The sequence below is a fragment of the Pogoniulus pusillus genome, chromosome 22 (genome assembly GCF_015220805.1).
Source record: "Pogoniulus pusillus isolate bPogPus1 chromosome 22, bPogPus1.pri, whole genome shotgun sequence".
Classification (NCBI taxonomy): Eukaryota; Metazoa; Chordata; class Aves; order Piciformes; family Lybiidae; genus Pogoniulus; species Pogoniulus pusillus.
The window spans coordinates 9,383,568-9,410,122 of record NC_087285.1 but is presented as its reverse complement, the minus strand read 5'-3'; the positions used below and the strand labels follow the sequence as shown (position 1 = coordinate 9,410,122).

General features: G+C 48.6%; 2 protein-coding genes across 4 annotated transcripts in view; both read right to left on the bottom strand.

Moving 5' to 3' along the window:
* Nucleotides 1-266: 266 nt before the first annotated feature.
* TLX3 (T cell leukemia homeobox 3) lies at nt 267-2,233 on the bottom strand. The gene is made up of 3 exons (XM_064161641.1): nt 1,742-2,233; nt 1,086-1,329; nt 267-558 (listed from the first exon to the last, which is right to left on the bottom strand). The coding sequence occupies exons 1-3, from the start codon at nt 2,154-2,156 to the stop codon at nt 348-350; spliced, it is 870 nt and encodes a 289-aa protein (XP_064017711.1). The 5' UTR covers nt 2,157-2,233; the 3' UTR covers nt 267-347.
* Nucleotides 2,234-12,166: 9,933 nt separating this feature from the next.
* The window catches only part of RANBP17 (RAN binding protein 17), a 154,750-nt gene continuing 140,361 nt past the window's right edge, over nt 12,167-26,555 (bottom strand). For 2 of the 3 annotated variants that reach the window (XM_064161639.1, XM_064161640.1), the window contains 3 exons: nt 19,497-19,595; nt 15,665-15,792; nt 12,167-12,722 (listed from right to left, as the gene is read on the bottom strand). In XM_064161639.1, coding sequence (XP_064017709.1) covers nt 12,626-12,722; nt 15,665-15,792; nt 19,497-19,595 — 324 coding nt within the window. In that variant the 3' untranslated portion in view covers nt 12,167-12,625. Of the gene's footprint in view, nt 12,723-13,231; nt 13,307-15,664; nt 15,793-19,496; nt 19,596-26,555 lie in introns of all 3 variants that reach the window. The other variant, XR_010306378.1, reaches the window with a different exon arrangement.

Here is a 26,555-nt window from a genome sequence, read left to right as displayed (position 1 = left end):
TATATAATTCCATATTAATAGTGCCCAAAATCTCGATGCATAAATAAATTAAAGTATTAACACTTCTTACAAAAAGTGACATATTTCCCTTCCTAGTGGAACATCGACACGAATATACAAGCAGAGCGCGGGGCCCCACCACGCCAGCGCCCGGCGATTCTGCTGCGCGCCGGCCTCGGGGAAGCACCGCGGCGGCCACGGCCCCAGGCCCAGGTCCCGGCCCCGCAGGCACCGCTCGCTGCTGTCTGCGCTCGCCCCGTCTGCTGCGAGTCGCGGCTCCGGGGCCGGGGGGGAGCCGCCGGCCGAGTTCTGCCGCCGAGTCCTCTGCGCTGCCCGTGCCGCCTGGCTCAGACGAGGGAGGTGACCGGGGGGATCTTGGCGCTCTCCTCCTCCCAGGGCTGCAGGTTCTGCAGCGCGAACAGCGACGAGTTGTGCAGGCACAGCGGGTCGGGCTGGATCGACTCGTTCAGCGACTTCTGGAAGGCGTCGTGCTGCAGCTGCAGCATCAGCCGGCTTGCCTGCTGCCGCTCGGCCTCCCGCTCCTCCGCCGTCTGCCGCCTGCCGGGGGACACGCTCAGCCCGCGCACCGGGATGCTCCGCCGGGACCGGGCACCTCGGGCCGCGGGAGCACGGCACGAGCCTGCCGGCTCAGCTCCAGCGGACAGCGGGGCTGCTTGTACCGGGGCCGGGCTCGGCCAGGCGGGCGGCAGCCTCTCGGCCTGGAACTGAGATTTCCAGGAGACGGGGAAATGCCTGGAAACCCCCCGCTTCCCAAAAATCCCCTTTCCCAATAGTCCCTCCTTTCCCAAATATCCTCCCATTGTTGTTTTTAGAAAATATTTGTTTTCCGACTAATCCCCCCGTTTTTCCGAATAACCCCCCGCGTTAACGAATAATGCCCCATATTTATGAACGGGGACTATACAAAAGAAAATGATAGAAATAAATAACAACGATATTATAATAGGAACAAAAATTGGGCCCCAGTCGTGTTGCTGCCGGCAAGGGGTGCGAATCGCGGCTGGAACCGGGGCTTCCCGTGGGGCGGCTGTGGGACGGGACGGCCCCGAGGGCGCGGGACTCACCGCCACTTGGTGCGCCGGTTCTGGAACCAGGTCTTGACCTGGGCGTCCGTCATCTTGAGGGACTTGGCGAGGGCAGCGCGCTCGGCCGAGGCCAGGTACTTCTGCCGGTGGAAGCGCTTCTCCAGCTCGCAGATCTGCACCCGGGAGAACGATGTCCGCGGTTTCTTGCGCTTCGGCGGAGTCCGGTTCTGGTAGGGGTGCCCGATCCGCCGTGTCACCGTGAAGGGCGTCAGTGCCGCCGCCGCTGCCCGGATGGGAAGCAGAGGGGTCAGCCCCGCGCCCCCCACGGTGCCGGCCACCCCCCCCCACCCCGTCCCGAGACCGCGGCTCTGCTTAACGGCCGCCCGCCGTCCCGCAATGAGACGGCGTCTCGTCGAAGTCCCCCTTCCACGTTTCGCCGCAGGGATGTAGGAGACGAGCGGGACCCTGCCGCCACCCGGGAGATCCCTGCCGCCAGCCCCGAGGCGGCCGCGCGGGAGAAGCGCGAGTTTTTGTAGTCGCTGCGGGTACAGGGGAGGGAACCGTCCAGCGGGCCGCCTCCGCTTTCACCTCTGTGATTATCGCTATCATTATTTCGTTTCTTATTTTTTATTCGCTTTTTCGTTCGTTGTTGGACGGGGATTCGTCGCCCGCCCCGCCAAGCCCCGGTGCCTTACCTGTGAACCGGTCCTTGACGAAGCGCCGGCTGCTCTCCATCCAAGGGAAGTTGAGGCTGCCCAGACTGGGCACGGCGGGCATTGCCGGGATGGCGCTGGAGATGGGCGGCGGCACTGCCCCAGGGATAGGCCTGTGCGCCGGCACCCGGATCACGCCGGCCGGGGCCAGGCTGAGGTTGACACTGTAAGATCCAGAGTCCTCGAAGGGAGCGGCGATGGCCGGGAAGGGGGCCGTCAGGGCCGGGTAGGGCGCGCCGCCGCGGCCACCGGGGCCGCCCAAGAAGGTCGTGCCGTCGGGGCCCCGGGGGGGCGGCGGCGCAGCACTGTCCTGCTCGGGGCTGTTGAGGATCTGGTCGATGCCGAAACTGATGGGCTCGTGCTGGTGTTGGCCCTGCGCGCCCGCCGGCGGGTCCATCCTCGGCGGGTCCACGCTCCGCCGCCGCTCCGCGCCTGCTATAAAGCCGCCGCCGCCGCTCCGCCGCGCTCCGCGGCCCGGCCGGCCCGCCGCGCGCCGCGCCGAAACTTTGCCGAGCGCGCGCCGCCCCGGCAGCCGCCCGTCATCTCCTCGGGGCCGCCGCGCGCCCCGCGCCGCCTGCGCCCCCGCCGCCGCCATTGGCCGCCGCCGCCCAGCCTCTGCGCTCCCATTGGCTCCCGCCGCTCGGCACCGGCCTCGCGCCCGGGCGCGGGGGCTCCGCCGCCGCCGCCGCCGCGGTGACATCACTGGGGCGCACGAACAATGGGTCCGCGCGGCTGGCGGGGGCGGGGCGGCGGGGGCCGCCGTCGGGGCCGCAGGGTCGGGCCGGCCCGTTACGTCGGGGGCACCGGTCCGCCGTCTGACTCGCGATCCGAGGACCCCGGCGCCGCCATCACCTCCCGGCCCGTGCCCTTCCATCGGCTCACTACCCTTGACGGTGCCTAGCTGCGGCAGCCCTGCACGGCGAGGATAGGTCTCTGTACATCTCCGTGGCTGCCCGTCCGCTAAACAGCGACGCCGGGCGCCCGCCCCGTCGGCAGTGCGGAGTGGTGACCCGAGGGGGTGTCCGGAGCCAGGCTGGGAGGTTGCTAGGGCCCCGCGGGGCGAGATTCCGTTTGGGTTGTATTTGCACCCAGGCAGCAGGAGCTCATCGCGGCCGCAGAGCGAGTTTGCAGACGCTCCCTGACGTCCAAATTGGACTAAAGGCGTTAACAATTAAATAAGGCACAGCCGCATTTACTTAGTTTCCCGCTTATAAAGGGAAATGAAAACGGGGAATAGAATTTCCCTGTTAATAGAATGTAATGGCATTTGATCAGCACCTGGCAGGGCGATCCCGGGATGCCGGAGTGGTGACAGGAGGGACTTGATTAGTTTTTAAACCTTAGGATTAAATTACCGCAGCGCGCCCAATCGTTTCGGCGGCAGCGGACGCGGACAGACCCGCCGGGCCACGCTCCCCGCCGGTTCGTCCCCCGCCGCCGAGACCCCACGATAAAAAGCGAGGCCGGGTGGGACCTATCCCACCCCGTCTGCACTGCAGGGTACGGCCGGGCGCTGACCCGGAGCTGCCGGCTGGAGTTCCCTGTCCGACCTCGACGGAGTCATGTCCCTGCTGTCGCGGGGAGGCTTTCTCATCTAGTGGCACGGAGCGAACCCCGCCCCGCCCGGTGGTCATTAACACGGCTATTAAACACACCACCCCTCGGTGCCACCTCCGGCCCCGGGCAGTCTAATTGGATTGTCCTCGCTCGGTGCGACGGGTGGGAGCGGAGCCGCCATCAGCCGCCGGTCCCCCGGAGAGGAGCTAATCGGATTGACACGATCCCGTGGCAAGATATTGCGGAGCCGGGTGGGGCCGGGCAGTGCCACCGGCAACTGCCGCGGGTGCCCAGCCCTCGGGACACGACTCCGTCCTGGCCCGATGGCGAGGGCAGGGAGGCAATGAGGCGGGAGAAAAGGAGGGGAAAAAGAGAAGGGGATGGGGAGGGAGGAAAAAAAAAGAGGCAAGCGGGGGAGGCTAAATAAATAAATAAAGTGACATCCAGTCCTGAATCAGGGCAGGCTTTGTTAGAGAAAATTGCGGCTTGATCTGCATAATGGGAACTCGGGCTGCCCAAGGCGATCTTTTTATTGCGTGTGTGTCTGCTGTTATCAATTTTGTGAACGATTTCACAGGGAGCCTGGCAGACTTGAGCTGGAATAATATGCAAAGATGAGCTTTGAATAATGAATGATGTGCTTTTAAACCAATTCCAAAGTGTCTGTGATAGTACAATATGAAAAGGGGTGGTAAGTAATAGTATATTTAAAAGGCGCTAGTATGTTTTTATTACTATATTTAAAAAGATATCTATATTATTTTTGTGAAATGGATAATATATCACAGAGTCTTTGATAATCAGCTAAACAATACATTTTTCTTTGGGAAAACTCTCCTGGTTTTTACACAGTTAAATATCCAGTATCCGTGCACCGCTTTGTAACGCTCGGCTACCTTATTAAATATTAACTCTATTTTAATATTAGCTTTTAAATTTAATATGTTGACGTTCTGCAGTTTTACTTTAATTATGTTTTATAATTAATAACCCAGGACGTATGTTATCTTTAAATGCAGCTCTGCAGCCTCCTCTGTCTTGCCCCTCCGCGGCAGCGCAGCCCCGCGGCCCGTCTCCGCACCCAGTACCCGCCCCGCACTGCGCCGGGTGCCGCGTTTCGTTGTGGCCTGGCCGGGCTCCGCTCTTGCTCCGCTCCCCGGGACATCCACGTCCGCCCGGCGAGTGGTGAGGGAACTGCGGCCCTGACGGCGCGGCCTGGCCAGAACTGGGTCCCCTGCTGACCCCGACAGTGTCCAGGGCCGGGCAGGTGCTGCTGGGGTGACCGTCGTGCGGGGCTGAACGTGTCCCGCCAGACTCGGGCTACTCTGTCCCACTGGGCAGCCAGACACCACTCGAGGCTGGTTCTGCTGCGCAGGGGCAGACAGTGGGAGCCTCAGGCAGGCACGGGCACCCACCTGTGTTCCCAGAGCCCCGTGCCAAAGCAGCTCCCTATGACAAGGGTGCAACTGGGTGTGAAGAGCCCTAGAGCTATCTGGGCTCCAGCCAGGCACGGCATGGCATGCATGGCACAGCAAAACATGGCATTTGCTTGGCAAGTCATGGCATGACATGGCACAGCATGTCAGAAGGCCAGGCTACAAGTGCTAGGGCTGCCTCTAACTTAGACACAGGGGCATGGGTGTGTGCAGCACCAGCGCGATGGGCACCCGTGCACACTGAGCACCCTGTGGCTGGGCAGACCCACAGCACCCAGCAGGGCAGCAGTGAGAGTAAGGTGGGCAGAGCAGGCGGGGAAGTGAGAGCTCCAGGGGGCCGTGCAGGAAGGCTGAGAGGTGAAGCATTGTCATTCCCTGTAAAACACAGTACTCGGTACCAGTGCTGAAACGTGGCACCGAGTGTGTGGTGGTAGCAGAAAGCAGCAGGGCATGGCCACACTGCCATGGTGTAGCATAACTCCTTTGGCCCCAGTGGCAAGTGTGATGAGGCTGCTCTGCCACGCTGGGCTGGCATGGGGGTGGGGGTCCAGACATTGCTGCACCAAGCCATCTATAAAGCATGGGGGTACATAGTTAAGAGGGTGAAACAATGTAAGAGGAGTGATCATCTCCCTGGCACCACTGGGCAGACACCCACCTGGTTTGTCACTGGGATTCACTGGAGACAGATGCATAGCACCTGGCTTACTCAGTCCCTGAAACCCCATGCTGCTCCCAGGACTGGCTGCCATGGAAGGGACATGGCGTGCAACATGCTATAGCTTACCAGAGTCACTGGATTTGGTTATGGTGCAGCACTGCTCATCCCCAGGACTGTCTCTGGGCTCAGAGAGTCATAAGGGAGGGTATCCTCGCAAGACCTGCCTTCTCACAGGACTCCCCATCTGCCCAACAGTGGCAAATGCCACCATTCAGCTTTTGAAGTGCTTCCTGTAGGGTGAGGTAATAAAAACACACAATGAAATATGCACTAACCTAACACCAAACACTCCTGCCTTCCACGAGAGAGGCAGCTTCAGCACCCCTCTTCCACTGCAGCACTAGACATTTCTGTATCCACATTTGAGGAGGTCTGCCAGCAGTGACACCAGCTATGCCACCAGTACGTGCCATGGGCATCAACAGGTACCACATCCATGCTCCTTGGGCTGTACTACAAGGGGAAAGAAACAGGGCTGCATCTCCAACAGCCACAGCCACCAGAAAACAGTGGCAGGGATGGCCTCTCACTTGGGCATGTCCTAGAGCCATAGAAAACGAAATCCTCATCTGGATGTGGTCAGCAATGCCAAGATGATTTTTAGTGTCCAGGAGATATGAGAACAGGGAGGTCACCTGGGCTGGTGCGTCACAGTGTGCAGATGGACTTCAGCTCCTTCCTGCCAACGGGTCTCTGGAGGTTGCCCAGGGCCAAGCACACTACACAAGTGGTCCCTGTTAGGACCAGACTGAGCAGCTGGGGAGCAAACAGAGAAGGACCCTTCCCCACAGTAGCTAAGCATCTTTCCTGCCCCAGCATCCTTCTACCTTCTTGAGGCCAACAACAGATGGCACAAGAGGGACCGAGAGCAGCCCATGGGTTTAAATCTGGCTTCCCCCAGGGGGGTGCCCTGTGCCATCCCTGACACAGCAGAGAGCTCCCCTCAGGGATAGGCTCAGGGAGGACGCCTATGGCGGTCAGGCCATCCCTGCAGCTTGGTTAGAGGTTCACTGCCGCAGCCCAGCCTGGGCCCAAGCATCCCTACGCCTTTTTTTTTCCTAACCAATGCCTGTTTTTGACATGAGGCATTTTGTTCGTAACGCGAGAGAGACAGGTCCGTGGCAATGAGCCCAAGGAGAAGCGCTGCGGATCCCCTGCAGCCTTTCCAGAGCAGCAGCAGCAGCAGCAGCAGCAGCAGCAGCAGCAGCAGCAGCAGCAGCAGCAGCAACTCCTCACACCGGGCCGGCACCTGCTGCACCGCTTACTGCGCAGCTTCTCCGCGTAGGGTCCGCAGCGCGGTGGACGCTCTGTCTGCACCCCCGGAGGCACAGAGGCCACTTCGGACACTCGAGATGCTGCGGGGGCTTCAGTAGCCGCTGCGAGGAGATCGCGGGGCTGCTACTACCCAGCCCTGCGTTCACCGCGGCTGCTCAAGCAGAGCCTGCGATGCTGTGCCCGGCTGGAGGGAGACCACTTCAGAACTGGGGGATCTTTCCAACACACAGCCGTGCAGCCTGCAACCACTGCGCGTACAGTGCAGCTGTAGGGGGAGAGGTGCAAGTAGGTCATGGTGGTTCCCAGCAGTACCCACAGAGATCCTCCTGGGAGATGGCAGCAGCAAATTGCCCGTGACAGTGCTGTGGAAACACAGGCTGAGGGTCTTTAGTGAGACCAAGGGGTTGGATCACACCCAAAACTGCTGAGCACCTGCTTCAGCCGCTGCTTAACTGCCGTGCTGGGGCTTTAGTCCAGCTCCGGGCTGGCCCTCATACCACCTTGAGGAGCTCCACAGAGTATTATCCAGCCTGGTACATCTGTTCAGTTGCCTTTCTGCATTTCTAGCTCCTCTCACATCCCCCCTTCCCCAACACCCCATCTGTGCATGTTCTGGGCTGCACTCCCAGGCGTGCTGTCCTGCAGGGCCAGGGGTCCATGAGCTCTAGTTTCTACAAAGGCTCCTTCCTCCAGGGCTTGGGACCAGCAATGGTCACAGTGACCCTCACCTGTGGTACTGCCTAGCAGCTGGAGGCCAGTGCTTAGAGGAGGAGAGGTTTGACCAGTATCTGACCTACAGCTTGTGTCTTCAGCAGCAGCTTTATGCTGCCTGTCACATTGCCAGCAACAAATTCTCTTTTTCGAAAGAATGCTAAAGGCCATGTCAGCTCTCACACATCAAACACCTTAATTGTCCTCAGATCCTCCTTTAACAGGCAGGATTTCACAGGCTGGGAGCTGGTCCCTAAACCTGGCAGCTGGGAAGCTGCTGCAGAGCCCATTCACGGCTGCAGGAGGCACTGAGGGCTTGTGGGGATGTGCCACCCACTTAAGTCATCACCTGTTGCTTCGGGGTTTGTCTCTTCCCATAGAGTGACTGAACGGCAGTATCTCACTGCATGAGAAAGCAGCAGCAGATGCTGAGACGTTTCTGTTATAGCTTCTGGCTTTGGCAGCAGATCTTGAAGTGGGCAAGGTCAGTCCCGTTCTCCCCAGCCTTTTCTAGATAGACATTACTGCGTAAACCCAACAGATTCTGAGTGTTTAGCACATCACTGATTCCATACCATTCGGTGGAAGTCAGCATGGCAGAGGACAGGAAGAAGTTGCTCTTCATCTGTAGCCCTGGAAATGGCATCCCTGTGGCACTGGTGGGGTGATGTACTCAAGATGAAAAGGGACATGGGTGCTCTGTATCCTGCTGTGGGAAGGGGTAGGGCAAGAGGAGAGACAAAAAACACTTACGTGCTGCAAAGCTGCTGTTTGAGCTCTCTGCTGTGCTCAGTGGCACGTTCCTGGGGAGACACACTGGGCAGGGAGGGGTTGAGGTGCACACACAGAAGGGTGATGCAGTCCTGTTTTACCTTCTTCTGCAGGGTCCTTTGAAGCAGAATGGGTCCTCCTTACCAGAGCTGAGCCTCACTGCGATGTCCAGGGGGCTCAACAGGCCCCAGGACAAAGCAGTGGTCTTGCTGCCATGTCCCGTGAAGGGCAGAGACCCTGGGGGGCCATGCTTGAGGCCACACTCTTGCTGGCACTGAGCTCTTGGTGCTCAGCAGAGTGGATGCACAGTTCTGTTAGGCCATGGGGGTGTCACCAGCTGCTCTTTTCCTAAGGCAAAAGTTCTGCTGCTGCAGTGTCTGAAGATCATTCCCCTCTGCTCCTTTCTTTCAGCTTGGGGTCTGCACCCCTCTGTCTCTGCCTGGAGAGAGTTGCAGAAAGAAGGAGGCAAGGTTTTTAGGCCTGCCCTCATTAGCTCTTTCCCCATCAGCCCTGTGCTCTCCATGGGGGAACTGGAGCCATCAGCCCTGAGCGAAGACTGACCAGTCCATCATGAGGAAACCTCCTCATCCTCTGCATCTTAGTGGGCAGAAACAGTGAACAGAGTACACAGCTAAAGGTGGTTCACAGCCTCCAACAGATGAACATGCCTCAGTGGTTTTAATGCATATTGCAAAGCCCATCTTTATGGCCTTGGTAACTTTAACCATGAGAGAAGCCAGAACTTCTAGTTCAGAGTCCATGCAATGGTCCAGGAACACCTGAGAAAAGATGAGATGAGGAGGGTTCAGGGAAGCCTGGGGAAGGAACCACCACTGAAAGGGAAGAGAGCAGAGGGTGATGGGCAGATGGGGCCCAAATTCTTTCTGCCATCTCTGATAAGATCAGACTGTAGTGAAGCCAAGGAGAAACACCCTGGTCCTGTGGACAAACTCTGAGAGATGCAAAGACATCTGGTCTCCCCAAGCAGCAGCATGGGGGAAGAAAGCTGGGAGGTACCTCAGATCTGTGTGCAAACAATGCTTTAACCTGGCTTCCTTCTCTCTTTCATTCTTATTTTATGCACCAACATGCAGCTTCTGCCAGTTTTCTACTCCACACGACTTTTGTTGGGCAGATTGCATTAGGATGGATGCCGCAGGTCTCCATTAGGGTTTATTTATCGTGGTACTGTTTGGATCTCGTGCTTACAAATAACTTATGGGCACAGCTTTTGTTTGTGGAAATGTAACTTACATATTTTATTAGGCTTTCTGTAAACCTCAGAAAGAATGCTGTCAAAGAAGTGCCTCTTAACAGCAGCCTGAACTACAGTACATAAAACCTACACTAGCATTATTTTTTAATACCACAAGGAAGCCTGTTATCCCTCCACAGTTTGAAAGGTTTGCTGTCATCGTAAACTCCCACTACAATAAAACATTAACAAGTCTAAGGAGTTACTTTGTAAGATGTGCATAGTGTCTGAATTTCTTCAAAGCCTCCTTATGCAAGTGGGGCAAAGTATGAACATTTGGTGTGCTCTCCAGCAAGCTGCCTTCGCCTGCTCTAGCACAGCCCAGTTCATGCGAGCAGCTCTAGGGGCAATTTGCTCTCCTGGCAGAGGGGCCAACACTTACCTGGGATTCAACAGTCCTTGATTTTTGCTGGGATGATGTAGAATACATTTGGAGCAGAATCAGATCTATTTTACAATCCCAAGGTGTTTGCACCATCATTGTAGACATGGCAGCTCAGGACACGGTTAAATGGGCATCGTGATGTTGGGTTGCTGGTTGGACTTGATGATCCTAAAGGTCTTTTCCTGCTTCTGATCCTATAGGCTCACCTTCATTTCTTGCAAGGACTTCACACTGGGTCTGAGTGCTGTCTTTGTTCCAACGTTTCTCATTCCACTGTTTGCACATCTTTTTAAGGGGGGAAAAAAAAATTGACACCCATAAAAGCAATAATGTCTCTTTGAAAGACATGGATGGCACTGGATGTGCTTTGTAACCACACGAGGGTATTCTGGGCTGTGCCCACTTTGACAGTGCCCTTTTAGAAAGCTGACAACAAAGCCTATCCACAAAGGACCAGGAGCTGTAAAACACACTATTTGCTATGCTATCCATTTCCTAACCTAAAAGCAAAGAGTATTTATATGGCTAGCTATTCTGAACAAGTTTGTGCTGTCAATTGTTAACCAAGGCTGAAGCACTGTTCAAATACATCTCAAGTCTGCCCAGTTTACAACATCACAGAATCACAGAATGATTGGCCCAGCTCACACCAAAACCTGTCCAAGAGTTCCTGAGTTCAGCTTTTCAGATTTCAAAATCCATCTTAGAAGCACAGATTGCAGTTTCCTTTCAGGACCAAACCAGAAAGTTAACAACTGTACTAATTCAAAAGTGTTTGATGTGCTGAAGATGACCAAACTTTCCATAGAGTTTTCAAATCCTGACACGTAGCATTGGGCTGCAAGTAGAAACATCCCAAACCTGCAGCTCTTCAGCAACCTGAATTGATTATCTTCTCGACTACTTAAGAAATCAGACCCTTAGGCTACAGATCAAGTATTTTCTCCAGCTCCACTTAAATGTAAACAGAAATCTGCTTAGCAGAATTATTTCCTTTCAGATTTAGTCCCTGTAATATAAAAATTGTGCAGAGAATCAACAGTTGCAAAGAAAAAAAAACCAAACAGTGGAAAAAACCTGAAGGAGTACAGGGATGACTTTCCCCTCCCTTGTTGGCCACTATTAGAAATTCCCATCCTTATTTCAATAGTGGTGAAATATTATGAAGCACACAAATGTTAGCAAGGATGAAAAAGATATGAAAAGAAATAGAAAAAGAAACCCCCAATCCAATTGAAACCCAAATACCAGCAGTTTGTAATTGAACATAATAGCTTTTGGACATTATAAACTAATTGGTTTATTGCTTAAAGAGCTGTAAATTCTGTTAGGTGTTGCTTCAGTTCATTTGTGCATCTCCACCCAAATGAATTTGTTTGTCCCCCACAGATCAGGGTGGAAGGGACCTCTGGAGACCATTTAGTCCAACTGCCCTGCCAGAGCAGGAGATCACCTAGGGAAGGTTACACAGGAAGGTAACCATACAGGTTTTGAAGGTCTCCAGAGGAGATGCTACAACCTCTCTGGGCAGTGCTCTGTCACCCCCACAGTGAAAATGTTTTCTCTTATGTGCCCATGGAACCTACTACACTCAAAAGTTTGTACCCACTGCCCCTTGTCCTATCACTGGAGTCTGGCTTCATCCTCGTGATACTCACCCCTCACATCTTTATAAACATGAATGAGGTCACCTCTCAGTCTCCTCTCGAAGCTAAAGAGCCCCAGCTCCTTCAGCTTTTCCTCACAAGGCAGATATTGCCTACAGCATCGTTGTGGCCCTGCACTGGACTCTTTCAAGCAGTTCCCTGAAGGAAGGACACAATACTGCATATGTGGCCTCATCAGGCAAGAGTAGAGGAGGAGGAGAACCTCTCTCTACCTACTAACCACAGCCCTTCTAATACAATCCAGGACACCATTGGCCTTCTTGGCCACAAGGGCACATTGCTAGCTCATGATCTTCTTTCCATCCACCAGCAGCTCAGAGTCCCTTTACCCTACACTGTTCTCCCAACGGTTTCAACAACTTTATTTTCTTCTGTGGTGTTGTTGTGGTTTTGTTTGGTTTTTTTTTTAATTCTATTTCAGTTCCCAAAGACCTGGAACATGTCTACTTGTGAAATTAAAAGCTCATCACTACTCCACAGAGGCCGGCTCTATCATCTCTTAATTTATTACGTTCAACATTCTCAACTTCCTTGCTGTACTTTGAGTACTAAAATGCCTGTTTTCAGTCTTCTACTTAGTTGCTCACACTGATAAATAAAGCACCAGTGCTGGAAATAAATATATACCATTTGGTAGAAAAATAGTCATTTTATTATTGCAAAAAGACACCACATAAAAGTCGCACTGGCTTTCCTCTCGTTTTCAAACACGTGTGACCTTGGAGGTTTTAACTGGTCTTATTTACTATTCTGTGTACAACTGAGAATCATTAACTGATACAAGCTTAGAAGGAATGCATATTTATTTTGTTCTTTGGTTAAGTACTGTTTCTACACTGCTTCATAAAGATAGATAACAGGGTAATAAATTTTGATAAGAAAGGCTGAAAACATTCTTCAAACTAACGCTGATTTCTTGTTGTTTCCACTGTTATAAATCCTTACATTTAGGCCAAAGATATAAAAAGGAAGAAGATATCTTAAAAAAATAGTTTTCACAAGAGTCAAAAGTCTATCTAACAATAAACCAGGGTCCCAGAATTTTCTGAGTTGGTTTAACAGTCAGTGCTGCGTCTCCAAAGTCACTGTCAACTCATCATATCCGCGCTGCTGGGATCCGTGGCCCCCTCGCTGCGCAAAGCCTCAGCCATGTCTCTTCGGAAGACTGACATATTCTGGGTGAATCTGGGGAAGAGAAACCCAATGGTTGGTTAAAGGAAACTTGATAGTGAGAGATGTGTTTCAAGGACTGATAAAAATAATAACCACAATGCAAATATTAAATGGAAAGAAAACCAGAGGACAATGCACACCCAAAACCATGAGGTGCCCTCAAAAGCCAGTCCTGTAAAGAATGGACGAGCAGACAAGCACTAGTGGGCAGCACTATAAACTCATATTAGAAGTCTGCTGGGAGATGAATGCAACGAGAAACCCTTCTGTCTCATGTGACTCAGAACGTGTTCCTTCCCCCAGACCTCAGCAAAAAGCTCTTTGGGACACATCCAGATGGTCACCATGGCCAGGCTCTCACAGCCCTACCTTCCTCCCTTGTGAGTGGTGTCAGAGTTCATCCTGTCTCAGCGAAATGTGGTACCATCACCCATCTGCCACAGAATGAACTCACAGACATGGACCCCAACAGTTCTCTCCAGGCAGGTGCAGGACATGAAGTCCACCCGACAGTGTCATACCTGGGATTGGATGCCAACTCTGACTCAGCCCGTGCAACAGTCCAAACCTGATCTACTCCTTTGGTCTACCTTTACCTAAAACAAAGAATTTAGCTGCCATTTATAACATCTGTGAATTACAAAAATCCCCAAACCCCCAAAAAACAAAAAGAAGATGTAAAATGCCAGACATAGACTGCAGCCTGCATTCAGGGCTTTCAAATGTTCCTTTGTTTGTTGCCTTGATGCTCTTGGCTTTGATTGTGTCAGACTGTGCTGGTGCACTATAGCCAAGCTAATAAAGCTTTCCTGAAGAACGGCTCCTTAGGGCTCCCTCCTGCTAAGGACTGCGTGGACAGGTGCCTGCAGAAGTGATGGGATCTCAGTAAAGGTCTCTTTGCAGGACCAGGGGTAATAATCCTTCCTGACTGCCTGCACTGTACTGTGCTTTATGGGTACGTCTAACAGCAGCGTGGTGAACTGGGGCTTGCTGTGTGTGGAAATACAGGATGCAATTATGAGTTTATTCTTTATTCTATTCATAATTTTTTACATTTGTGCTTATTTCCTTGCTAATGCAAATTGATTTCTGCTCAATTTTAAACAATCACAGTTAAAAGAAGCCTCCTGTTCCACAGAATAAATCTGAGAAGGATTACAGAGCCAGAGCTGCACACAGAATAAGCCAGCCCACTAAGTCATGCTGCTTGTTGGGGAAGTGATGGCTTAAAAGTCTTCCCAAGTTAGACAGGTGGATGCTGCTGAGACAGATGAGCTGCTGCCTTGCCCAGTGATCCCTGTGCCTTCACACCTGCACCTAGCCCTCCTTGCCTGCACTGCCACAGCAGTGCACCCAGAGCTTCCGCTCCACTGCCTGTCTGAGTGGCTCCCAAAGCACTCCAAGCTGAAAGTTCCTCTCAGATCCACGGGCACTGAATCAAGGACTTGCCCAATCTAGTACTTGCTGGCAGCAGAGCTGGATTTCCTACCACTACCCATCATGCCTGCCTGGAGGGGCCAGGGGAGCTTGGCCTCCTGTCCACTCAGCTTCCCTGTGACCAGGCTGAATCAGCCAACAGTCCCCTCTCCTTTGGGCCTGCAGTGCTCAGAAACAGGCAGCTCAGGGAAAATGCACATCCATGTAGCTTTTCTTGGAATTTATTATCTTGAGGGCTTCTTGCCTTCAATAAATGTAAGTAAACATGGAACCAAGCAACTATCTAGTTACAATGTTTACTCAGCTTTTATGTTTTTAATTTTAAATCACTGAATGGTATGAGTAGAAGGAACCTCTAAAGGTCATCTAGTCCTCTCCTCTCCTTTCCCATACCTCCCCCTGCAGTGACCAGGGACATCTGCAACTAGAGCAGGTTGCTCAGAGCAGACCTGGAATAGCTCCAGGGATGGGGCCTCTCCCACCTGTCTGGAAACATAAGCCAAGGTATCACCACTCTCATTGTAAAAAACTTGTTCTCTCTTAAGTCTAAATCTCCCTGGTTTAGTTTAAAAACATATCCTCTCTTTCTGTTGCAAGTAACTGCTAAAGATGTTGCCCCCATCTTCCTTATAATCTTGGAGAACTGCTGAGTCAAATGAAACCCTGTAGCATTTACAGCTCTGAGTTGAAACCAGTTCCTACAATCCACCACCACCAGCTCAGTTCTCCTTTGTTTTCACAGGCATACTTTTCATTCTCAGTGTCTCTCTGTCTCTCCTCCATATTTTCTGCTGATCCATAATACAAGTTCCACAGAACGCCTGTGTGATTGATTAGTGCCATGGATGTGATCTCTATGCTGCTCTGGGTTTGCTTCCAAATTCCCCTGTCTCTGGCTATCATCCACAGTCAAGCCAGAAGAACTTACACCTTACTTAATAGGAAAAATCAAACAAATTTGTGGAGACTACAATTAATGCAAAACTATTTCAGAATTAACCAAGTTCAACACAACTTTCACACCAACAAACAGAGAAGTCGTCAGAGGAATAAAATCAACAAATGGTTTGAGCTACCACTTCTCTCCAAGCCTCACTCCAGTTTCTTTCAAGCTTTCCAGGAAGCTCCAGAGTCTGGACTTAGATGGTGCCCCTATAGCTTCAAGGTTTGCTTTGGCTAAATAATGGAGGTAGCTACCAACAAGATAGTAACGTGAGCATTACATGGAGACAAAGTTGTCATTCCTTTTGTGAAGGCTTCTATTCTGTTGTCAAATGGGTGAATTTGGGATTAAATCAGGAAATACATTTCTGACCAAGAAAATAGACAACTACCACACGTTCAGGCTCTGACTGTGAAGCCAAGGGATGAATTCTCTGACAGGATATTACCTGTCTTTCAAAAAGAACTGCAGCTTAAGGCTACCTGAAATACTTACTATGTTCTATTTTTTTTCCAGTTAAAGTTTTCATTTGTCTTATTTTTTCCCCCAGCTTACTGATGTGTTATGAACTCACCTGTCTCTGTTCTTTACCAAAAGGTTTTGCTCGACTCCTTCCATAAGATTCCTGAAGCACTGGTCAAGGATTTCACGCTTGCTCTCAGGTTGGCTGGTTATCAAGGTTGCCCTTAGTTCACTGAAGTACTACAACAGCAAAGCAGAGAAGATTAAAGATGGGGTTTGAAAATGCAAGCCTAGTTACTCACCTGCATGGGCAGAGCTCCCAAGCAAGTGCTTTGTTTGTTGCCCTCTGGGAGAGGAGCCTGGCAAACGGCACACAGTGGTCTAGCTGAGTTGGGTTTCAGACGCTGCCTCCCTGAACTGTCCCAGCAGTGCATGGTTGTGTACCACAACTCAAGTTTAGTGGCAGCAGGTGGTATGTCACTGGACAAGTAGATGTTGGCCTCCTAACCGGTTCCAGTGCAGAAAGGCATCCAACAGAGGAGACAGAAAGATCTTTGACTACTCTTCCAGTCTTTCCAAAGTGGTGGAAGTTAGTACACTCTGCTGTGGACTCCAATCACTTTAGTGCTGTGCTGAGACAGAGTCATCTTTGTGTCTTCAGAAGCTAGATGATCAAGATGATGTTCTGTATCACTGTTCCCCTTATATTCTGGCAAATCTATGGATTAGCTAAAACAGAACTTTTTTATCACCTTAGGAAAACATTGGTTTAGTCTAGAAATACAAAACAGGAGGGGACTTCCAGTACTACCCACTACCAGAGACAAGCAAGTCATGTAATCCTGCTTCGTCTTTCCTGTATTAACACATCCATGGTATAAGCACTGAGAGAGACAGATATTCAGAGGAGAATGAACCATTCTGATCAACCTGTGCCCAGGTACCTGGCAAAGCTTCTGAGCAGTCTGTTCTTGCAGCCAGGAGGAATACTGCTACTACTCCCCAGATTTCAGGTGTGTAACAAGGTAACTTGTTACATGTAGGCTGGAAATTTGGTTTTAGTACGCAAAATTTAGTAGATTTTGGAGGTTAACTTAGAGGGTGGCATACTGAGTGTCAGAACACAGAAGTCTGATTCATTTGCCAGATTTAAAAACCTTCAATGGGATTAAAACTGCTTAAATCTTAAAATCTCAAACTAAACAACCTTCTTTCCATCACTACCATTGCTCTTCTGTGCACACAAAACCCATCGGATAACAAAATGTAGTAAAACCGCAATGCTAACGCTAAGCTCTGGCGACTCAGTAGGACTATAGGAAGTGTTTACTTTAATGTCTGCTTGGCAAATAACTCAATTCAGTTCCCCTTAAACCAGAAACATCCCCTGTTATGCCTCTCTGCTGATCAGTGCAGCAGTGCTGGAAGTGAAAGCAGCAGCTGATCAAATAACTGGGTCCCAAACTACTTAGGAACTTGCAACTGAAAATCACCTGGGAGCTGGTGTAGAAGATGAAATATCTGCCTGCACCAAGCACATTCCCAGAAGCCCTGGGTGACAAATGCAGAGTTCAGTGCAGAAGAGGCCACCACCCAGAGAAGTGGTCCAGCACCCACAAATTGTTTCAGAGAAGAGGTATTCCAAGAGTAACCTCAGTCATCCTCAGAATGGAAGTGCTGACAGCATTTTCTGCCCACCATTAACGGCTGCAGCATCCCACGGCATTGCTGGTCTGAGTCCTGGACTTTCCCAGGCTTCTCTGAAATAACATCACTTCTTCCAGTACTCTTCTTTCTTTGTGTGTTCCTTGGTTGGGACAACAGAAGGAGGCGCCATGGTTGCCACACTATCAGGATACTGAGAGCTTTTTCTGCCAATCCCTTGTCCCAAGGATTTAAACTGAACTTGCTGCTGCACTTCAATATGGAAACACTGTCGGGAGCCACGTGGAACCATCCCATTTCATACTTAGCTGATACTGTCTCAAAAGATTTAATGTTGGTTTAGTGAACTGTGTGATTCCTGATTTGCTATAATTAGCCCTACTGGTGCAAGCAATTCCAATTTTTCTGAGTCCTCAAGCAAACCTAATACTTCCCCTTTGAGATGAACTCTAGGCAAAGAAGATCTCACTAAAACAAAAGAACAAGCAGTAGAACATGGTCAACGAGTGCTTTGCTGTCTCAGGAGCTGTAGAGAGACCCTACTTGAAAGAAAGGAACCTATTTCCAACGAACAAACCTGCAGTGCACTGGAACTGGCCAAGAAAAAAAGACAGCCATGTGTAAGTACGGGTTCTGCTTTTTCTGAACACTAAATGAATAGCCTCGATGCAAAAGAGGCAACAAAAATCCTGCAAATTCTGTCTCCTCCACCCTTCCAAGAGACTTGGTCGTAAGTGAAGGTGCTTGTATACATCCATGTCTGCTAAGCAAAACACATAATCATTAGAACTAGTCTAATTTCAGTAAAAAGAACATTCTGCCACTCAGAAATTTATTCCTTATGATTTACAGCTCCGTGGTTTTATCTTCAAGTGAAATATTTAATTTCTTCTTATACTGAAGCATCAAACCCACATAATTAATATGTAGTCAGGCTAATACTTAAGCGCTATAAATCAGAAGCATTATATAAACAAAAGTGTCGTCTTGAACAAGATTGGGAATGCACAAAACTACTTATTTCCCACTTTTATAATGATGCAGTGACTCAGAGCAGATAGAAAATGATTAGTTTTCCTTCCAAAGTAAGAAATATTGCTTCCATCTGTAAAGTATAATATTGTGATGTCATAAAGTTTTCCTAAACACTGAATTTGCCCTTATTCCCTCTCAATCATTTTAAAAGAACTGCTCTCTCTTATAGAGCTTGGATTTAAATCACAATAACACACCAAGAAGATGAATGACAGTGCTATTGGATATGGCTAAAATTGGATCCTTCAGCACAGGTGAATGATGAGACAGCGCTTCTCTTCTTGATATATTTTCTTCTTCTATTAGTTTCCTCCCATAGCTGGGATTTCAGTTTGAATTTTAATGTATGCGGTTGCTGCTAATCTTAGTGTCTTATTTTTTTCCAGCACCCTCTTATTGTATAGACAATTCATTCTCCAAAGCAGTAATACACTGAGGCTTGTGACTGCCCAAGAGATAAAGCAATTCGGAATAAAGTTAGAGCTGGCTCTGAAGTATGGCAAATACAACAGGTCAATATCTTCAGAAGCGATGCCTTGCCATACAAAAAATGCACACATTTAGATCAACTCACATTCATTTACTCAGATGGTTTCCATTTCAGACAATATTGTCTCTATTAAGTCACTGGGGAAACATGATGGGTAGTTCCAAATTCATAGTTTCAGATTTTATTGAAAGGGCAAATTGCAGAGTATTTCCTGGCTTACAGAATCTGCCACATGTGCACACAATCCAAATTGCAATCAATGCCAGTACTTAAGTGTCAGTGCTCATATAATATCCCCCAAAGCTAGTTATTCCTGGGAAACCTTTCAGAACAAGAGAGTGGTTAACTGTTTTTCTAGGAAACATTTTTTCTGATGTGATTTCCAGTGTTCTTGTTTCATATTTCTAACTAAAAAGCCAGCTGAGCTTGCATAACTTTTATTCCTGCCTAATTCTGGAAAAGTGAAGACATCCAATTTAATTAGATGCATGATATGAGGTTGGGGTAAAGGTTTGAGAGCATTTTTCAGTAAGATGAAGTCACTAAGCCTCTGTGGACTAATCTGTAAAATGCTTACACAGTACATGAGCTGAATCCCACTCTTCTCTCCTAATGAGAGCACAATGGAGTGAACTCCCAAGGGAAGAGAGAGGGGATTTGAAGTGCAACAGGCAGCTTGGTTCTGCGTGAAATAATTACTTCAACTGTGTGGGCATGTGAAGAGTGAATCTGGTGGGATTTCCTGAATACTCACTTTCTCATTGAGAAGTATAAGTCCGAGCAGTGGCCTTGACACAGACCATTGGTTTCTGCAGTCTTCAAAAATGATGGTGTTCATGAGGATTGACATCATCTGCAAGAAGGTTCAGACAGTTTTACATGAGTGTGGATAATGCTGTCACACCACACGATGCAGTGAGAAAGAAAATGTAATCAATCACCAGGTGGATGCCACCTATCAGCGTGGTATTACAGAAGTCATTCTTGCAAACAGTTCCATAACTGAAACTACCAGGTGAAGAGAGGTAAAGAGATGTCAAAACTCAGCTCTAAAGAGAAAGCTGAAGTTAAGCCAAATATGAATTGAGATTTAGAGCTGTGTTAATTTAAGGTACAGGCTTTGACTTTACTACAGGGATTTGCCCTGTTGTCACACTACTTCTAGCAGAGCAATACACGTAATGACCAGTAATCTATATTAGTTTCAGATTAATCCCCAGCTGCTCTTCAAGATTCTGGATTTCTGACATCCACCTCTCTTTGTCTATGACCCTGGAAGGCACATGAAGGTAACACACCCTGTTCTGATGAAGGCAGTCATGATCACAGCATGAAGTCTATAAATCTCTGCTGCTTCCCCCATGCTTAGAAAGCCAGCCTCTGATTTTTAGACATTCTGCTTCACTTTTGTGACTTTACAGAGCTCTACAGCAGGCACAGAGCCACTTCACCAACTTTATAAAGCACTGAGATCTATCAACTCATACAATTAAGTCCTATTGGCACCCAAACAGAAGCTACATAATTCACTTTGCTCGTTGGCTGGCACATAACCAGATCCTTCAGCTAATGTCACATGGAGTATTCTCCCTCTGAGGCCTCTTCTGTACCTCTAGTGTATGTAGGACTTATTTTAGGGATTGGAACAACGTTTGTAAAAAAAGAAACCACAAAATAACTATAGAATCCATTTAAAGATACAATGCTTTAAGATATCCTTGAGATATGTTAGTTCAAAATGCCAAGGGCCACAACATATACAAACCTAAAAACATTACTCAGAGATTAAACAGAGTGAAAATTTGTAAAATGTCACCAGTAAATAGCTTGGCTCACATTTATAAAATATCTACACCCTAAAACCAAACGTAGAGGAAGTAGAAAATGATTAAATCCTTTCTCCTAGCCCAATGAGTAGCTGTGAACAGGGTCTCCAGAGAGCTGCCACACTGCAAACTAGCCTGTAATAACTGACCAAGGCGAAGTCAAACAGCATGTTTCACTAAATGAGAAAGATGAATCCTACCACTACAAATCACCTGGAACAGAAATATCCACAAATCATTTGAGCTTTCAGCTTAGGAACGCACAAGCTGGCGTGGGAAATGTCGATTCTTCACCTGACTTCACAATTTATACATTAGGCAAGCTATTTTCCATTATGTATAGGACCAGAGCAGTTCTATACTGCTTTGGAACCAACACAAACAATTCAGAACCTCTGGATGAGCACTAATAATGCTAATGGTTGGATATGATGACCTTAAAAGTCTTTTCCAACCAAAATGATTCTACATTTTTTTGTAGGGGCTTGTTTTCCAAACATAAAGAACATTCACAACTTCTCATAACTCATTCATCACCAGGTTTTATCTCTGCAGCTTTAACAAAGCCAGCTCTTAGGAGAGAGGTGTGGGTTTAAGTAATTAAACAAATCTGCTTAGGCTGTGATTTAGTCAGAGCACCATCACTGACATACCTGTATTTCTTGAAGTGCTAGGCATGTAGAGACTATCAGTGTGATGCTTAATCTAAACAGGGCATCCTCAGAGACCAGATCACAACTGACCCAGAGGGAAAGTGCCACTTTTTTTCTGAACTCCAGCATCATACTCCAAGTGACATCTACACCCTTCACATCTCATGTGATCAGTGATTTGACTCTGCTGTCATCAGGAGAAACAAGTCAACCCTTGCAGGGAAGAATTTCTGTATACTTGACATACAGCTCCAAACCAGGTCCATTTCTGTTGCTCCCCTGAGTCATTCAGGTCATGAAAGAACTGCAACTGTTCAAGCTTCTGAAGAAGGCCCTGAAAGAATGTGCTGCCTTCTTCAGATTTCATTTACTGACACACATATACATATATTTGCATTTATGATGACACATGGACAGAAATGGTAACCACAATTTTCCAGAGATGAGATCTTAGAATCATAGAATCACAGAATTGTCTAGGTTCAAGATTACTGAGTCCAACTGTTTAGCCAGCATTGCTGGGTCATCACTAAACCATGACCCTCAGCACCACATGTACAGGTCTTTTAAATTCCATCAGGGCTTCCTTGGGCAGTGTGTTCCAGGGCTTGACAATTCCTTTGGAGAAGCAATAGTTCCTGGTACACACTGTAAACCCTCCCTGGCAGAATCTGAGCCCGTTTCTCTTTGCCCTACTCCTAGTCCCTTGGGAGAAAAGATCAACGCCCCTTTACAACTTGCTCTTAGGCAGTCACAGAGTGTTCTTGCCTAATAACATCTACAACTGAGGAGATTAAGGCAGTCACATGGCCAGCTCTGCTGGGCCAGAGTGATCCCCTGGCTCCAGGGCCACTGGGTGGACCCATGTACCTAAGCAAGTGCTCAGCAGCCCACAGCAGCAGCACTGTCTGCAGCATTACTGCTTTTGAGAACTGCAGAGCACTTCCCAGATTAGTTGGCTTCGAAGTGTGCCCCTGAGACACATCAGCGTTAACCATCACATTTTACAGAGGAGCTGCCTGAGCAACAGTCTGTAGGCAAAGCTGCCGAGACAGACTGAGCCTGAGGCACCCTCTCAACCTCCGGAGCTCCTTCCTGCCACCCTTCAACCTTGACCATGCTGCGCTAGAGACCTGCTGTCTCTCTTACCAGCCAGCAGCAGAAGCTAGTGGAGTTCAGGTGGACCAGCATGTATGTAGAATGCAGGTGTCAGAAGGCGGCCCCTGCTATGGTACACTCTTTCCTTGTCCACCTTGCCAAAAGTCTCATCACCTAACTGGAGATCACAAAGAGACTCAACAGCAAAGTAAAACATAGTGCACAGAAGCAGAATTGATCAAATGTAGGGACTTTTGGGGTTTTTAGGTGGAAAATGACCTCTTGATGGAAACTGAGACATTTTGCTTCAGGAGCAGGACTTCTCAGATGCTGGCACATACCCACTACACCTCTCCCTCAGCTGGAGAGCTGCTGCAGCATGAGGCAGGCTCACATCCTCATGCTGAGTCAGGAAAAATCCAAGGTCTCAAGGTGGGCAAAGAGATATTAGAAAGAAATGGATGTAGAGGAACAAATCATCTATTTTCTCCTTACTTCAAAATAGCAACCTTGCCTCTCTTATCTTAAACACAGGGCATCACTTTATCTGGTTCAATAATGTTTCTCCTGACACATTTGTTCTTTACAGAAGGAACTATTGACAGAACAGGCAAGAGTAAAGAACTGTTCTTCCAACAAATTAATTCTTCAGAGCTTCTCTTCTTTCAGAGCCTGTGTCTTGGGTGGAGGAGGAAAATATTGGTCAAAATAACCCTCAATATGAAACCTTAAGAAAAAGGAAGCTGGAACAGAAGCTGCCTTTCCATTAGAAGACTTTTTTTTCCTGCTGCTCCATGTTACCAATAGAGAGCATGTGCATCACTGTAGATCCCTTAACTCATTTCTTTCTCCCATATATTGGGATGAATATTTTATTCTGCTAAAACTAATCCCATTTGGACATCAAGAGCGTTCTCTTGCCACCAGAGGCAGCAGTACTGATTGTGTTACAAAGGATTCAGAACAGTGGAGAATACCCACAACTTTCAAGCAGCACTTGGCAGGTAAGAACATTCCTCTTTTTCATTCAGATCTTAAAAAGATGCAGATTTGTTGTCCAGATGGAGACGGGTTACAACTGGTGTCCCTCAAGGGCCTGTACTGGGACCAGTGCTGTTTGGTATCTTCATCAGTGACACAGAAAGTGAGACTGAGTGCACCTTCAGCAGGTTTGCAGATGATACCAAGCTGAATGATGCAGTTGCTAAGACTGAAGGATGAAATGGCATCCAGAGAGCCCTGGACAGGCTGGAGAGGTGGACTGAGGAGAATCTCAGTAAGGTGAAGTGCAAGGTCCTGCACCTAGGTCATGGTAACCCTCCATATCAATACAGACTTGGGGATGGTGAGATTGAGAGCAGCCCTGCAGAAAAAGACTTGGGGGTGCTGGTGGATGAGAAACTGGACATGAGCAGACACCGTGAGCTTGTGGCCCAGAAGGTCAATGGAATTCTGGGCTGCATAAAAGGCAGTGTGGCCAACAGAGAGAGGGGATTCTGCCCCTCTGCTCTGGTGAGACCTCACCTGGAGTACTGCATCCAGCTCCACAGCCCTCAACACAGGAGGGACATGGACCTGCTGGAGTGGGTCCAGAGGAGGGCCATAAAAATCATCAGGGGGCTGGGCTGGAGCACCTCTGCTACAAGGACAGGTAGAGAGAGCTAAGGTTGTTCAGCCTGCAGAAGACAAGGCTTCAGGGAGACCTAAGAGAGCCCTTCCAGTATCTGAAAGGGGCCTACAAGAAGGCTGCAAAGGGACTGTTTACAAAGGCCTGAAGTGACAGATTAAATTTTAATCTGTTGTTTTAAAAATATTTATTTTCCTAGGAAACCTAACTTCTGCATTCATATTTTCAAAGCCAAAACTTCCAGATGAAATCACAAAACTAAAGCCATTGTTTATTGTGAAAGTGAGGATCAGCCCATTCTGCCTGAACTAGAAATATTTAACTGTCAGAAACAGCAAATGAGTTGAAATTTGCAGTACAGGGGAGTTAGAGAGTCACATGCCTTGTTCCCTTGCCTTATAAAATCACATTAAACCAACAAAGAGCCTTGAACAGGTGGTTCTGAAGCAGCAGAAGCATGGAAGGCTGCTGCTGCAGCTGATACAGGCAGGCTTGGCCTTCAGCACTGAATAACAGGCTGAATTACACCCAGCAGCTTTGCTTCTGGACACCTTCTTGACTCCCATCCTGATGCTAATTTTCATTACATGTGTAGGAAGAGAGGAGAAATTGTGGATGGAGGGAGGGTGGAAGAGAGAGGGGGGCATCAGGCAGAAAACATCAGACAGAAACTGGGCTCACACAGCCGCAGAGCTCTTTTCCAGTCTTTCTGCTCTGAGCCTGCTACAGCTACCCTGAGAGCAAGCTTCTCCTTCAGCTTATACATGCAAGAAGAGCCCTCCAGACTTTTGCCTATAGATACAGCATTTCACCCTGTTTAGATGTGTCCAATAAACATTAATAAATAGAATGTGATGATTTAACAGATGAAGCTTACTGTGAGTGACTCAATCTTGGTCTTTTAGTTTTCACTTATGAAAAATTAAGGTATAAATGGCTGAAAAATACTCAATTGCTGGTGTCAGGACAAGGCACCTCAGTAACACACTCCATTCCATGACCCACTGCATGTCTGCAGCTAATGGACAGAAACAGGATTTCGATCTATCTGTCACAAACTATTCCTACCAGGTACATGTTTTGTTCTGTTGGGAGACTCTTTTCTTGCACTGCTCAGAAGGGAGGGAGAAGGGATGGCTATAGATGGGAAAAAAGAAACAGTTACAGGAATGTGGAGCTTGGCATTTCCCTGGACATGTCTTTAGAACTGGCTAAGAGGCTGTGCATGGGACAGTCACTTGAGGCATGTTCAAATCATGAGCCAGCAGAAATAATCATAAAGTAAACCTGTACTAACTTAGGTGAAACCTGACTTTGTGTCTGAAAGAAAAATCAGGAGCACATCCTCTAAAGGATACATTTAGGATAACAGTTGAATGTTAAACAAGCACCTGCCATGTGCCTGGGACATTTCCTACCTCAGACCCATTGCAGTTTTCTGGGTTCTTTTCCCCTGTTAAAATAAACTGTCACATGCTAACAGCACAGTAACACAAACCAGCAGCACAAAGCAGACTTTTCAAGTTTAGGCTCCATCATCTCCTACCTTTAGCCAGCAGTGAACTGCCTTTCAAGCAGTTGACAGCACCACAAAGCAGATGTTTGTGCCTCACTAGAGAATAACGAAGCTGGAACATGGGCAGCAGACGCAGCCTGCACACAGCGACAGATTCTGCCCTACACCAGCAGCTTCTGACACAGGGATTTTAGTGTCTTTCCTCTGGTTTGAGAGCATGTTCAAAGACGACAGAGCATGCCCTTTTCAAATGTTTTTTTTTTATGTGAAGGACTGCAATAGTGGGACCAGTCTTGCCTATCAGAATTGGGTCCATCTGTCCTAAGGGAGCCCATGCTCATCAGAGGAGGAAGAGATGCCAGCTGGCCGCTGGAGACTCACCTATAGGAAAGCAGCAAGTCTCACAGGATGGAGCAGTTTTGTCTGGTCTAAGGGTTGCCTGTGTTAAATACTGGAAGCAGAACAGTTAACAGCAGCAACATGAAAAACGCCTGATGAATGAAACACCTCTTTCTGCAGGGAGGAGGGGATACATTTGGTTAATTATTACCTTCCAGGGTGTGCTGACTTGCTTCTGTCTGTGCTGAATTTCATGTAAACCCTCTGTTGAATGTCACATACTCATATGCTGCCTGAAGTGCTAGATTCTGTATCTGGGTATATGCTGTAGCTGACAGATGTTTACAAATGTGTGTATCTACACAGCTTCTTTTTGCCTATCCATCTGTGCTCCCTGATAGACAGGCAAATTATTCCACCTCAGGCTGGAATAATTTAAGATTGTAACATCAACCCTTAATCTGCATTTTCTAGCTGGTAGCATTCAGAGATTTTTAGTTACAGATACTAGAGTGTCATTTTAAATTAACCTAAGCTGTTTGTTTAAGGTTCAGCCATTTCCAAACAAGTGGCTGTAACTATACTGCAATCCAGCTGGTTTTAACGATGACAGAACTGTGATTAGCTGGGACTTTTGGAATGTTCAACCTGCCATAATTTGCATAATTTGTAACACAAACTTCAGATGGGTTTTCTGCAGTAGAAGGCTGAGCTCTTTAAAAACATTATTAAAAATTAATACACATTCCTCTCT

Bases quoted from the DNA above. Each gene is read 5' to 3' on its own strand.
- TLX3 (XM_064161641.1), bottom strand. From the start codon at position 2,156: ATGGACCCGCCGGCGGGCGCGCAGGGCCAACACCAGCACGAGCCCATC. The intron at 1,330-1,741 runs GTAAGGCACCGG...CCATCCGGGCAG, and splicing joins CGTCAAGGACCGGTTCACAG to CGGCGGCGGCACTGACGCCC. The intron at 559-1,085 runs GTGAGTCCCGCG...GTCCCCCGGCAG, and splicing joins AACCGGCGCACCAAGTGGCG to GCGGCAGACGGCGGAGGAGC.